Genomic DNA, 16,015 nt, shown 5'->3' on the forward strand with positions numbered 1-16,015 from the left:
CCACCACCATGAGTGAAGTGCCACCATTTGAAGTGTCTCCCGGTCCAGGTAGGGCCGCAACTGGTGCACCAGGCGAACCTGGGCAAAAGCTCCCCTGGTCACAGCTGACAAATGGTGTTCTAGTGTCAGCTGCGGGTCCAGGAGGACACCCAAGTTGCGGGCCCTCTCTGAGGGGTATAAGATTTCAATGTGCAATGGGGCAGGGGGTATCTCATGTGCATTGCCTAATGGGTGCAGGCAAGCATGCACATGCACTGTCACACGCATGCTTTCGGCAGGCGGTGACAAAAAGTTTAGCTATCTCTGGTCTAGTTCATGTCTTCAAAGAGTTCAATCCCATCCTTTTACTAAATCAGGAACCAAGACCACAATTAATCATAACTACAAGATAAGGAGTAAATGCTCATGCTGCAAGGAACACCTTATAAATAAGAACTGGTATGTCATGGGCATGGATGTCCTGAACTGCCAAATCAAGCAACCATTTTAATCTACATCTTTGACATACTTCTTATTCTTGTTTGCTAGTAAAAAAAAAACATTCATTTTAATAAGAATATGACTGATTACTATAGAAGTTTACCATTTAAAAATTAAGACCAAAATCTTACTTTGGAAATCATGAAAAAAAATCTAGAAAACATCCTAGTAAATTAAATGAGATTTATTTATTGCTTATTAATTTATTACATTTATATGCTATCTATCTCACTATTGAGCAACTCAGGTTTCACTACTGCATACACATGGATAGGTTTTGAAGTAATCCTTAAAATAAAATTGAACTCCCCCAAAAGAGGGAGAACCTTAACTATAAATTGCTTAAAATTTAAATTATAAGTGTTTCATCTATTAGAGATTCGGGAGACTCTTCTCAACATTACAGCAGGGTCTCAGAAAAACTGTTTTGCATAAAAGTAACTTCTCCAATATGATATTTTATATACAGGTAAGTGAATTCAGTTTTTCATGATACATAAAATATATCATTGATCTCAGTGGACTATCCATGATTTGAATCAATGTAGTATAAAACAAAAATCTGAATTCAGCTTTGGTTCTAGAATGAGATCTTTGTTTATCAAATATAAGCGTTAAATATCTTTTGCTAATTACTTCAATAAGATAAAGGTTCTAAAAACAGTAATTACAGGAAAGACAACAGTAGTGAACACAAGTGCAAAACATTTATGCTTGATCGTTTGGGGTCATGATTACTTAAGTGAAAATACTAAAGACTTGCAGAGATAGAAAATCAGAAATAAATATTACCTCTAGAGAGCTACTGATATCTGCAGTGTGGACAGTCATTCCACTGTTTTATAAAATCATGTATTCTAATCTACAATGTTTGTTTGATCGAACTGAGAGTTGAACAAATATAATGCACCTCCACTAAAGCAAATAAAACATACTACTATCTGCCTTAAAATATAACCAATATGCAGCCTAAAAAAATCAGCAATAACAGGATTTCACCTAAGTCTTAAAAGATTTACAGGGATGTGCTCTGAATGCTGGTAACTGGATTACCTTTTCATTCTAATAGCACAAGATTTAAGAAGCAGAAAAAGAATACCCAAGCATCTTAGAAACAGTTTTAAAAGGAAGCAGTTCAACAATGTTGATAACTATAAAAAGAAAAGAATAAAAATAAAATACCTAGCAATGCTTGAACCCTGCTCTTCTCCAGGATATTTCTTTTCCTAAACTCTGCTGGTTTAATATGCATGCTTGCAGAATAAATTACAATTCTCCTGAGATATCAATTTGATAGCAGAACTTGCTATTTTTTCCAAAATTAATTTAATTTTCTTGATTAATTATCTCAACTATTATTCACTTTAGCTGGCATGTAGGCATGTATTTTCAGTGCTACATTTCTCTTTTACACTTTTAAAAACAAAGGAATAATGTAACATTTAGTGATCAGGCAAAGCAAAATTCAGAATTGGGCTGTATGGTTTATTTTTTAACTGTGTGAACTGGATCTATGTGGGGAACACATCTGTTTAAATTAAGACATCAAGTCTTAAGATTGGCCAAACTTTTTTATATTTATGCTGATGATAATTCTGATGACTGATGTAATTATTTCTGTCAAACTATGTGACAGAAATTTATTTTTTCATAATTTGCCTCCCCCAATCAGGAAATAATAATACCTTTAATATTATTAAACAACATCTGTCCACCTCAGATCCTTAGTAAGGATTCAATAGGTGGACAAAAATATAAAATCCAGTCTAATCATCAGGCTGACTGATCGGTTAAAATTTTAACTGAGTGGTTAAAATTGTTAAAGGTAAATATAAAGGTTCCCCTTGCACATATGTGCTAATCGTTCCCGACTCTAGAGGACGGTGCTCATCTCAGTTTCAAAACCAAAGAGCCAGACGTCTCCATGGTCATGTGGCTGGCATGACTAAACGCCAAAGGTGCACAGAACGTTGTTACCTTCCCACCAAGCGTGGTTTCTATTTTTCTACTTGCATTTTTACATGCTTTTGAACTGCTAGGTTGGCAGAAACTGGGACAAGTAACAGGAGTTCACTCTGTTATGCGGTGCTAGTGATTCAAACTGCTGAACTGCCGACCTTTCTGATCGACAAGCTCAGCTTCCTAGCCACTGAGCTACCATTTAAAAACAAAAATCCAGTGATGGCAGAAAAACCAAATCTGGAAAGAACAAACAGGGAAAAGGAAGAAAGAAACCTCAGTGGTCCTCACCAACCAGGACAAAGAACTAGGATTTCAGGGCCTTTCAAAACACCAGTAGGGTCATGCTCATTCAAATCTTAGGGGGAACCTTATTCCAGAGGGCAGGTGCTGCTACATACAAGGCACATTTCTGGTTCTCAATAGATGCCATTGTTTATGAGGAATGACACATTTTTATCTCAAACTTTCTTCAGCTAATCACAAACACAATTGCAAATTCAGGCTTACAAGTCAAAATGAAATGCATGATGATTGCAGTTCTAGAAGGTAGCAGGTTCTACTTTTATCATAATACTAGCTGCTTAATAAGAAGATATGTATAATACACTGGATTGTAAACTTAAAAATCTAATGTTATGGTACAATTTCTTTTCACTTCACAAGTTGCTGGTTCATAATAACTGCATTCAGTAAATAAAGCACCTTTCCAATGTATCAAAAGTATACAACCCCTTCACACAATAAACTATTTTCTTCTAAAATGAGAAATATGTATGTTTATGGAAGAAATGATTATGGAATTTAAAACAAAAAATAGAAATATGCAGAAAGGGGTTAGAGATGGGAGGCAATACAAAGCTTTTGGCATTTCTGCATCAATGTATCCAAATACAGAAAAGTACAATATTGAGCAGAAGTTAAAAAATACATTTTTAAATCTATAGAGAAAAAAAATGTATCATGGATGTATATTGTTGTATAATCAAGTTATTTACAGGATACTTAGCTCTATCATAGTTCTAAAACTTGTATATATATATTTGTATTTATTTTGTATACATACAAATATTTGTATACATACAAATATTTGTATTTGTATGTATATTTGTAGAAAAGATCTCCTTTTTCTAAAGCAAAATAGCGTAAAAATAGATTATGACATTTCTACCTTGTATAACTGCGCAACTGATAACAGTTCATTTTAATAATGCAAATGCACAGATTTTATTTACTTTGAGAAAAAGATATCAGTCACCAATAGAATGCATAATTAGCTAAAAACAAACATAATTAAAATATTTGGGACCATTTTACAATATTAACCATTTTTAGTGCTGAGATACAAATAAGATAGAAAAATATTTCTTTAAGTGGTACAAGAGAAAGAAAGTTGTCAGTTAAACATGGAGAAATTCTATAGTTTTTTTAGGTAGGCAGAATGAATTTAAAATGAATAGGGCTTTGTTTTAAATTTTGTTTCTTGCAGCTCACGGCATGCCTCTAATCTTTCAACTGGAAAATAAGTTACTTCACTTTACTTATCTTATATATCCAATTTTTGCAGATACTTTAATGTAAGGAAGCACAGCTCAAAGCAGAAAAGCAGAATTATTCCTATCACAACAGTAGGGATGCTCCTGAAAACAGCAGTCTCCAATTCTTTCAAAGCATATAATTCATCTTTTGACATATGTTTTCAACACATTGAAAACACCTCACTTTCAACACTTTGGCTAGCACTAGGAAAGTGTTGGTTTTTCTGGGGTCAATTTATTTAAATTAATCCAATCATATCTTTATTACAGTCATAACCCACATAAGAAGGGTGAGAAACAAACTACTAGTAATTTTAAAAGCTATAAAATATAAAATACATAAGGGTAAAATGATGTTTTAAAAACCTAGTGTGTATGTATGTATGTATATGAAAGAACAAAATCACTGTATAAAAAAAGAAATTCATAAAAAGGGGTAAAAATGTTAATCAAATGTAGGGAAACATAAAAGTGGCTAATATGGCTAACTAAATCTATCACAATACTCAAGACTCCTAATTGACAAGCTAAATACTTATTCAGACATGAGACACAGGTCACCATCTGAGAAATTTTAATTACTGCTGCACAGAACCTGAGAACATTATATCTTATAGCAGGATTAGTGTCTACAAGCAGCAGGGAGGTATAAAATTGTCCTGTGAGACTTGGGTATATGGAGTATTGATGAGATGAGGCTAGTACAGATATCTCTGTCTTACAGACACTGGAGGAGCACATGCTCTGTTGTTTCTGTATGTGCAGAGTCAAAGGGACATTGCCTCTCCTGGTAGAACGTTTTCCTATATCAGCCTTCAAGGGCAGCCAAGGGGATGGCATGACATCTCTAATGACTAGGTTACTTCAAGGTTGGTTAAGTATGTCATGGAGAAGCAGATTACCTGTCAGATTCACTGGCAATACTAGTTTTTCTTCAGATCATGTAACTCTTACATGATGTAAAGAAGGCAATAGGGGACTACCATTTCTATCAGAAAACTCAACTTTAAACTAATTCAAGATTTCAGCTATTTTATTATAAACAGAGAAGAGAGGGAGGGAGGGAGGGAGCTTACTAGTCTAATCAGAGGTATGGCTGACATGGAAAATTCAAAAAGTTTTGCTGTTAATTAACATGATTTTATAAACTCACGTTTCTTCTCTTGATAAACTTCTTCTAGCAGTTCTTCCTGCTTTTCTATTTGATCTATGAGGTTTTGGTGTTCGGTCTCCTTGCTCAAGCTCAGCTGCTTTAATTGCTCTCGGCTCTGTTGTAGTTGATGACGAAGCTTCTTTTCCTTGGTCTGTCTCTCCTTCACTTCTTCACAAAGCCATCTAAGTTTTGCCTAGAAGAAAACACATTCCTATTAAATATACTGGATGAGAACTTTGCCATTCATCAGATACAGTTCAATCATGTACATCTATGAAATTCAAAATACGATAAGGGCCCCGTAACTCAAACCCAGGGCTTTTTCAAAATCTTTATTTGTGAAGATTTCGGTCAAATACAGATGGAGAGTAGACAACATCAATAGCCATAAATATAGCATGCCTCACAGTTGGGTGCTACCATAGTTTTCAGCAATTACTCAATCCGCTCAATATTGGTGGTTTCTTGAGCAATTAAGGGTCTTGGCATAGGATACAATGTCAAAGGGCTACTGTGACCGGTTTACAAATAAGCCTAGGAACAATCAGACAAAAAAAACCCATTTCAAATATGTAAGATATTATTAATGTAGCCTTACAATAAAATAGAATTAGTTCATTTTGTTCTGCTTCCTGCCTAATTTAAATGGGAAGGCTGGTAATAATTTTGCAAGTCTGAAAGTACAAACTTCCTACCAGGATTTTTAATTGCTTGATCCTTCACTACAGGTCCTTCCTAAGTTTCTATCTCTGACTTTTAAGCCACTGGGGCCTCCTGCCTCTCTTGTCTGATCGTTTCCTAAGCAGCACTTCTCCCCAAGGTCATCCACACATTCCATTACAACCAGGTAACCAATGCAGCTCAAAACATTGAATTTTTAATAGTGTAATTATAAATTACACTAATTTATACCTTATACATTTATACCAATGACTATGACAACAGCAAAATGAGAACACAAATATTCTTTTTCCAAATTACTTACAAGTAGCTAAGAAAAAGTGTTTACTTTTCAAAGGAATAAAATTGACATATGGTCCTCATCACAGCAGTTCCAAATGTTTCTAATAATAAAAGTTCCACAAATATTTCAATGTGCTTAAGTAATCTCAGCTGTTCAAATCATATCCTACAATCATTAGTTTCAGAAATAGGGCATCTGCCCTGTACTTTCTGTGGGAATGTAAATCCCACACATTTCTTCAGTTCTTAATTGAGAGTCTAGAAAATAGGGCCAATTTATATAGTACCCTTAATAACAGGGCAGGATTGTATCACTTCCACATTTAACTGAAAAATGACATGTTTGCGCAGACTCTTGTGTCCAAAACCTCTGGCCCATACCTAGCCCATTAGGAGAAGACTTGCTTGATTTTCTTGTCTACTTTTTTAAATCAACATTTTCTATAAAATGTACAAGCCACTTCTATTTATCCATTAACAAATTGGAAAAGGAAACCAGATAAATGGGACAGCTCACATACATTTTTAATTTCTTGACTTAAAGTGTAAACACTGTAAAAAGTGCACTGCATAAACGCTGCAACACATTTTATGATTTTTCATGCCACACTTGTGACTTTTTTCTCTTTATCATTATTATGTTCCTCACCCGAAATCATTATAAATAATGCCAATATCTGAGAGCTAGAGCATTTTAATAAAGTCCAGACATATTCAAAAGTATTTTTCTTATCCTGCCTTTCCTTCAAACCAACTGCAACTCCATATTCTGAATAAATGGCTCCTTTCCAAAATCTCCTTGAAATTCCAAGAGGATAAAGAGGGTTCCTTTTGGAAAGGTCATTCTTAGAAATTTTACTGTGTATACAAAGTTCATTGCTCTGGCCCTCTAAAAGTGGGCACTGTATTTAATCTCTTCACAGAGTTCAGTTGCAAAGGCAGGAATCCAGGCAGTGAAAGAGTTGATGGATAAAACAGTATTTCTTAACAAAACAATTATTAAGTCAATTTGTTTTTCAGGTGCAAAATACAGTTTTTCAAAGGCCCTTTTATTTCATGACTAACCTACTAATAACCAAAGAGGACTCAACTGGCAGATTTATGAATCAATTACCACATCCCCTTCTTGATACTTAGTGCCTGGAGTTTCAGCATGAACAATCTGAATAGTGAGTCTGTTTCCTCTACTGCCCTTGTCCTCCAGTTCAAACTCTTATCTCCACTATTTATGGTGATATTCATTCCTGGTCCATGGGCATTACAAACAAACCCATCAATAACTTCAGGCAATCTTGCGAGCAAACAAATGCAATTTCACCTAAGTCAGTTGGTCAACAGTTCTCCTTTCATTGTGACCCTAATATACAATGAAGACAAGCCTTGTCTCATGAAGTAGAAAAAGCATTTCCAATTGAGAGAAGTTTAACATTATTAAAAGATACAAGATAAAGTTGCTTACAAAGTCACTAAACTAAAAAAAATAATGGTTAGATCTTAACAGGCAATGTCTTGATCTAATAAGCTTTAAAAAAAGGAACCAAAGATTATAGGAAAAAGGAATCAGAGTTCAAATGTCTCATAAAAGGTTTTGAGAAATATGTGAATTCAAGACAATTAAGACCAGCATTTGAAAACGAGGAATGAAAGGGACGGTGCCCTTTCATTTAGAATATAATTGAATAGTGCTATTAGCATATACAATTTATCATCACAGAATTTTCTTTTGGAATGAATAGCTAGCTGTATTACAGCATTGCAATTACCTTCCTAGTTATATGGAATACACAATTATCTGCTAAACCTGAGGAAGCGCACAGGGGCCTCCAAAATGTAAACCCCACCACCTGTACATTAGATCTATGCCCCTCCTTGTTGGTTAAGACCATCCCAAGGAGTCATATGGATGGGTTCAAGCAATGGTCAATTCATCCATATTGGAGGGGGTGTTCTGGAGGCACTGATGTGTCCCCTCTTCAAGAAGCCATCACTGGACTCTACCATTCTGAATAGTTTTTGTCCAGTCTCCCCCCTCTCCTTTATATAGGAAGTGGTTCAGAAAGCGGTGGAGTGGCAACTACAAAGAATCCTGGGGAAAACAAATTAGCTGTACTCTTCAGTCAGGTACTGAAGATACTCTTCAGGTTTTAGGCCCAAATATGCAACCAAAATGACATTGGTCCCACTTATGATCTCTGGTGGGATGGAAGTGGTGCATTCATCCTTGCTTTTCTTGATTTCTTGGTGACTTTCAATATCATCAACCATAGTATAGCAATAGCACTTATATACTGCAGCTTAGTGCTTTACAGTCCTCTGTAAGCGGTTTACAGAGTCGCATACTGCCCCCAACAATCTGGGTTTTCATTTTACCGACCTCGGAAGGATGGAAGGCTGAACCGACCTTGAGACGGGCAGAATTGAACTCCTAGAGTGAGCAGTACTCTGCTACAGTACTGCATTTTAACCACTGTGCCACCACTGCTTGTATCCCTTTGGGCTTCACTTAGGGACTGGGAGGGGGCAGAATAGTTTGTTTGTTCACATCCATCAATTTTCATCAATTTAATTCCTTGCCTCTTCTTAAAATTTTTAACTTTTATACATAGTTTTATATTTTAACATCTTTTATTGCACGTTGTTCAGAATTCCTCTTTGAGGGTGATGTGTGCTTCAGGAATGTGAACAAACAAACAAACAAACAAACAAACTCTACAATGTTACAAACTGCATTCACAGAATGTAGTGAAACCTCTAGTGTGCTCCCACCTTTCTACAAAGTTAGATATCTGGCAGATTTATATAAATATTAAATATCTATAGGGAAGGGCCAAATATTTAAATACATGAAAGTATTACTGGGATATAGCGAACACAACATGAGACATGAGAACAGTACATTTCCTCTTAATTATTGTTGTGGTCCACCGCTGGCCTGCAGAGCTGGCAGCAGAGTCAGACAGTGAAGAGGTTGGAGAGGAAAATTGACCAGTCTTGGAGTTTGAGGAAGGCTTGGATAAGGGCTTTGCATCAGAGGCAGAGAGGGGGCCAGGGCCATCTGGGAGTTATGTACTGCCTCCGGAGTCTCCAGAGTTGGACATCAGCGAGGCAGAGGAACAGGGGGAGCCTGTTCCCAGTGCACACATGTGCAGACCTGCCAGAAGGGAAGAACGGTTAAGACAAAAGGGATGACTCAGCAATAGGGCTTGAAGATAATGTCCCATAAGACATAAAGGAAGAGTAAAAGCACGTAAGCCTTTGCAGGAAGCAACTTTGTTCTTTCTGGTCAGGTTACATTTTGAAGCTCTGTTTTGACTCTGTGCTCCTTGTGGTCTTGCAAAGCTAATTGCCAATTAGGTCTTTGACAGCGTTTCAAGGGAGATAAATGTGGGCAGGTATATCAGCCTTATACCGAAGGACTGTGGCAGACTTCTGTTGGACTCTTTACAAACTATTTGTGACTCATTACGGGCTGTGAATGAACATAATTCACAGCCATTGAAATAAAAAGAAGGTTTTGGGGATTAAGCGTGTGCTTTTTACTGTATTAGGAACCCTAGGTCAGAACAATTACTAAGGAATTAATTCACATTAACTAATATAGTAAATTTTAATTCAGATATTAAAAAATCTGCTCTTACTTTTGTCTCTGCTAACCAGCGATGAGGATCATTCAGTATCCCGGATGTAAGTGATGTTGTCTAAATTAAAGATGAAAATGAAAATATGGACACATATTATATACAAGCCAGTTATTACATAGATATCCACATTTTAATATAAATATTTTGTTCTTTACATTTGCAGCTACATAATAATTCTATAGTTCAGGGATGTCTAATCTTTTTTGTTATTGGGTGCCAAAATGCGAACACACGTAATAGCATATGTGCATACCAGCACCCATAATGTAAAGCACGCCTCCACATGAGCATCCACACACACACAAAAAAAACCATGCTCGCCCCCATGCACACCACACTGCTCACCTCCAAGCTGAGCTTGGTATTTCCTCTGGGAGTCAGGAGAGGCCATTTTCGTCCTCCCCAGGCTCCAGGAAAGCCTCCGAGCTTGGGAAGGGCGAAAAACAGGACCAACAGGCCTACCAGAAGTTCAGAAAGTTTTTCACCTTCCCCAGGCTCTGGAGGCTTTCCTAAAGCCTGGGGAGGGTGAAAACTTCCTCCCCCAGACCCCCAGAGGCCCTCCAGATTCCAGAAATGGATCATTTCCAAACTTCCAATAGGCCCATTGGGCCCATTTTTTGCTCTCCCCGGGGTCCAGAGACTTTCCTGAAGCCTGGGAAGGGCGCAAATGGCTTCCTCCTGGCCAGCACACTGGAGCTGATGGCTCACTTGCTGGTAGATATGGCTCTGGGCGAGATCATTCGGAGGCACGGGATAAAATACCATCAATACGCGGACGATACACAGTTGTATCTCTCCGCCCCGTGCCAACTCAATGAAGCGGTGGACGTGATGAACCGGGGCCTTGAGGCTGTTAAAGACTGGATGAGAGCTAACAAACTGGTACTCAACCCGGAAAAGACCGAGTGGCTGTTGTGTTTTCCTCCCAACAATTTGGCTAATGTTCCATCAATCAGGCTGGGGGGGCAAAATTTATACCCCTCAGACAGGGTCCGCAACTTGGGAGTCCTCCTGGACCCACAGCTGAGTTTCGACCATCACTTGTCAGCTGTGACCAGGGGGGCATTTGCCCAGGTTCGCCTGGTGCACCAGTTGCGGCCCTACCTGAACCGGGAGGCCCTCACAACAGTCACTCGAGCCCTTGTGATCTCTAGGCTGGAATACTGCAATGTGCTCTACATGGGGCTGCCCTTGAAGAGCATCCGGCGACTTCAGCTAGTCCAGAATGCGGCCGCGCGAGTGATCGTGGGCGCACCGCGGTTCGCCCACATAACACCGATCCTCCGTGAGCTGCGCTGGCTACCTGTTGATCTCCGGGTGCACTTCAAGGTCCTACTTACCATCCACAAAGCGCTCCATGGTAGTGGATCTGGCTATTTGAGAGACCGCCTTCTGCCAATTACCTCCCTGCGTTCCATCAGATCGCACAGGGTAGGCCTCCTCCGAATTCCATCCGCCAGTCAGTGCCGACTGGCGACTACGCGGAGGAGAGCCTTCTCAGTTGCAGCTCCGACGCTATGGAACAATCTCCCCGTGGAGATCCGCACCCTCACCACCGTCCAGGCCTTCCGCACAGCCCTCAAGATCTGGCTATCCCGTCAGGCCTGGGGATAGGACTTTACTCTCTCCCCGCCCGAATGCTGAGTGAATGTTGTGCTTTTATTGTTAATTATTTTTTACTCACATTTTCTTTTATGTCTTGTCTTGCACTCCCCTCCCTCATTATTGTAAGCCGCCCTGAGTCCCCTCAGGGAAAAGGGCGGCCTATAAGTGTTCAATAAAACTCAAACTCAAACTAAAACTCTGTGTGCTACCTGTGACACACGTGCCATAGGTTTGCCATCACAGCTATAATTTATATTTTTAATACATAGGAATATTTTGGAGGAATATTCAGAAAGCACTAAGGAACTGAACAAGTCACATTTTGTCCTAAGTGACATCAGATTAAACAGACTCCTAATTAACTTAACTTAGAGTTTTGTGATCCAAAAGGTAGAGGAGGGAACTAGAGGAAGAACTACCGTGTTTCTCCGAAAATATGACATGTCCTGATAAGTCCTCTCCCACAAATAAGCGTTCTACAAGGCCAGAGAGGGAGGTTGCACAAGCTGCTGTTCCGTTCATGTGCCTCCCAGCCTCATGATGCCCTGGCCCAGATCTCCCTGCAGAGCAAGGGCACCTCCGCTGCCACCGCCACCATCCCAGCATGGCTTTTTCAGTAGCTTCCAAACCAAGTCTTCCGGCCCTGGCCGCTCTGGGCGTACGTTCTATGGTTGTGGACCGGATGCCGGCAGAGTGTACTCCCCAAGCATACAACCATAGAGTGTAGGCCCAGAGCAGACACTGCCGGAAGACTCAGTTTGGAAGCCGCTGGAAAAGCCATGCTGGGATGGCGATGGCGGCAGCGGAGGTACCCTGGCTCTGCGGGGAGAGGTGGACCAGGGCATTGTGAGGCTGGGAGGCGTGCGAGCAGGAGCAGAACAGTCACTCATGCAATCCCCCTCTCCAGCTGTGCAGAGCACCATTCACTGGCATTTCGAAGGTGCCAAGCCGCGGGAGTCGGGCGGCAGCGAACAGGTGCTCACGTGGCTTGGCAATACCCCTAGGTCAGTGAATGACGCTGTGCCCAGCTGGAAAGGAGGTTTGCCAGGTGGCTGATCGTGAGCGTCGTTGCTTAATGGCTGCTGTGTTGCGCTGCTGTAACAGCGCAACACAGCCATTCGCCCCTGAGGCTGTGCCCAGCTCTTTGGGAGTCTGCTCGCAAGAGAGCAGCTGCCCGGCAACCCCAAAACAATAAGCCTTCCCTGATAATAAGGCCCAAGCCATATTTTGTGGGTCCAAAGAAAATAAGACCCTGTCTTATTTTCAGGGAAACACAGTATACTGGATCTAATTCTTACTAATAGAGAAGAATGATAAGAGTTGAAGTTACTGGGACCTTGGGTGAGAGTGATAGGCAGAATAAGAAACAATGGATGGAAATTAATCAAGGAGAGAAACAACCTGGAATTGTCCTAACACTGAGGACAATTAATCAGTGGAACAGCTTGCCTTCAGATATTATGGGTACTTCATCACTGGAGATTTTTAAGTCTGAAATGGTATAGAATCTCCTGCTTGAGCAGGGAGCTGGACTACAAGACCTCCAAAGTCCCTTCCAGCACTATTCTGATTCTGATTCTTTTTAACCATTTCAAAGTTAGATTGTTCATAATATAAGGAGATATTTTAAAGTTATTTCTGAATTATTAGAGAAAATCTAATAGCACCTGAAAAACTATTAAAATTATTTTTTCAAGTTTTCTATGAATTAAGAACTACCATTTTGAGAAGCTTGTAATATAAATACACATTTAAATAAAACCAATAGAACAAAATATAAAAAAGAAATTAAAATATAATCTTCATGATTTAGTATCCCAAATTAGACACCCTGGCACAAGTTTACTAAAAATTTGTCACATGAAGACTACAGACACACCCTGTGAACTAAAAACACAGCATGTAAGATTCTATTCCAAATTATAAATATATGGTTCTAATATTATATTACTAAAAAAAACCATAATGGATCCATGCACGGTAAAGAATTATGTTTTTCTCCCAGGCTGAAATGATATCGCTTGCAACTGGAGAGGTCACATAACATACCAGGATTAATAGGGTGTCATTTGTTCCAAAGTCACCCAATTATTAAAACAAGTTCTGGCGATCTTAGAAAATAGCATATAAATAGCAAATTGCATGTATGAAGATAAACTTTTTCCTTGACTATTTGCTGGAGATAACTACAGAAAAATAGGTGACTGGAAAAATGATCTTATTAACTGTTTCTTGACATTTTAATTGCTAACTGGTGAAAATATCATTTGTAGAGTGAGACAATCACAGAACAGGTAAGATGTTCTCTTAAAATCAGACCATTTGCTATGTCTGGCCATCACAGACCTGGTGTTAGAACATGCCAAAAGCAGATATGATTAACAGTGAGTTACAGCTAGGAATAATACACTATTTCTTAGAACTATGGAATAATATGAAGTGTAGTATTCACTTTGTTGTTTGAGGAAAAGATTGCACTAGTATTAAGAAGCAACCAATTACATTTAAAAAGACTTCCATATGTATCTATGTCAGTGGTGGGTTACGCGTACCAGTACCTGCCGGGAGCACCAGATACCGTTCCAGTACGGTGCTCCGGAGAGTCCACCAACCCGTCCGTGCTCCTTACTGGTATTTGAAGTTTTTGGGGCTTCTGCGCACGCGCACAGAGCATACGGCACCTGTGCGGCACTCCACCGAGAAGCTGGAGCATCGCGGAGGCGTCGTGGAGCGTCACGGGCGGTAAGTACCGCATGCTCACGCTGCAAACGTTCATGTGGTGGGTGCCTGGCTCCGTTGCACCATACCAGTTGCAATGGGATCCGGAACCCACCAGTGATCTATGTAGATTGGTTCTTCTTTCAGGGCCCTTGCCAAAGACATAAGACTGATAACTATTAAAAAAGGCATTTATAATGCTGGCACGACAATTACAGACTATTGTCCCCAGGCAATCTAACCTTGTCAGAGCAAGCTGAACATATTTTTCTTTTCTGGCTTTGTTAATTACACAATTATAAATATAAATTTAATGCTTCTTCAATAACTGCTGTCCCCTCTATTGAATTTACCTTGCTTCAGTTTTAAGTTGTCATATGGTCATTCCATGTCATACTTTACTGGTCTCACATTTTATGTCCTCATTTTTGTTTTGTGACCCACTTGTAGCACTTGGGAATACAGAAAAAGTATAAAATTCCAGGCATAAATAAATTAAAAGAACAATTGAGAGATAATTACTGTCATTTTCTCCATAGACTCTCTTGAAAAGACTTGACAAGTTGCATCGACTTCACTTCCTATCATACGGTAGATGGATTCCTGTTCAGTTTTCAGACTTTGTAGTTGATCATGAAGTTGAAGCCTCTCTCCATCCAGCCTCCTTAGGTGATCATCTTCACTATTTATTATTTTATTCTAAAGCAAACAATAACAAAGTGGAAACAATAAATTTATCGTGTATTTACAACTTAGTGCAGCACAGTCACAGGATAAAATACTCTAGTTACCTAGAGTAGCCCCACGGCAAGATAAGCGGTAAATAAATTTAACAGATAAATAAATAATAAATAAAAACAGCAACTGATACCATTACAAACTAAAAACCTTTGAAAAACCACAGAATAAAATAAGGAACACTTTAACTAAAAGGGCCCATGACATATAATAAAATGACAATTGTACACTGAAAACATTGTCTTCTCTATATTTTCAATATTGGGGGGAAAAAATCTCCAGAAATATGTAGATACTTCTTAGTCATTCTGTGACTCTGATAATACCCAATTATATGTCTGGAGAAACATTCATATTTCAAATAAAACTTTTAACAACACAATCCTCGCATCAACCAAGCCTCTTCCAGAGTTTTTTTCTTTTACAGTTTAACTATATTGTTTGATGAAGAATGTGTGGACAGTTAAAACCTTTCAAATATTGCTATCCAGTTTGACTTCAGTGAAAATTGTTTTCAAAAAAACAGGTCAATCAACAAAACCGTAATCACAGATTTCCTGTTGCAAGTTTGACAAAATTAAGACAGCAAAGCTTCTTCCCTCAAATTAGCACTCTTTTATGGTCTATTTTCTCTCTCTCTTTCTCTTGATCTTAAGCCACAGCCAATGAACTCATCTCCAACTAAGCAGAGTACATAATAGTTGTATCCACTATGGTAGTTGAACCATTTGCAAGGAACAGGCAGATATTATTTGATGGTGTTAAAGGTATCATTGCAGTATATAAGCTGTTTCAAGTAAACCTGCCTTTGGCAACTGACTGATGGTGATTTTGTCAATGCCAATAGTGTTAAAGTGCTACTCCACTTTTGGGATAGCACTCAAGATGCTTATTACTAAATATACTACCTTTGTTTTCTTTTGTCACAGTAGTTCTATTTGCAGATGTTTGCATTTTGTGATTTTCTCCACTTCTTTCTCTTCTGTTCTGCTGTCTTCAGGTACTACCATCTCCACTATCCAAATTTCTGATTTTGCTTATCAATGTTTGCAAAATCTGAAGTGTTTAAGTGGCAGTTTCTTGTCCATTTGAATCCTAAAATCCCAGAGCACTTTATCTTCTTCATTTTCTATTAAGTTGTTTTCACAAATGAAAACAAATATACATGTCCCAGGATAATGTTGCAGGATCCAATCTGGGGCAGTTACCGGGACCAGAGG

The 16,015-nt window shown here is 38.8% G+C and overlaps 1 protein-coding gene across 2 annotated transcripts in view; it reads right to left on the reverse strand.

Moving 5' to 3' along the window:
* CEP128 (centrosomal protein 128) overlaps positions 1-16,015 on the reverse strand; it is a 184,917-nt gene that overhangs the window by 100,764 nt on the left and 68,138 nt on the right. For both annotated transcript variants that reach the window (XM_032232414.1, XM_032232421.1), the window contains exons 16-18: positions 14,580-14,756; positions 9,732-9,791; positions 5,131-5,323 (exon numbers count right to left, since the gene is read on the reverse strand). In XM_032232414.1, the coding sequence (XP_032088305.1) occupies positions 5,131-5,323; positions 9,732-9,791; positions 14,580-14,756 (430 nt within the window). The remainder of the gene's footprint in view (positions 1-5,130; positions 5,324-9,731; positions 9,792-14,579; positions 14,757-16,015) is intronic.

This window comes from Thamnophis elegans, chromosome 1 (genome assembly GCF_009769535.1).
Source record: "Thamnophis elegans isolate rThaEle1 chromosome 1, rThaEle1.pri, whole genome shotgun sequence".
NCBI classification, from domain to species: domain Eukaryota; kingdom Metazoa; phylum Chordata; class Lepidosauria; order Squamata; family Colubridae; genus Thamnophis; species Thamnophis elegans.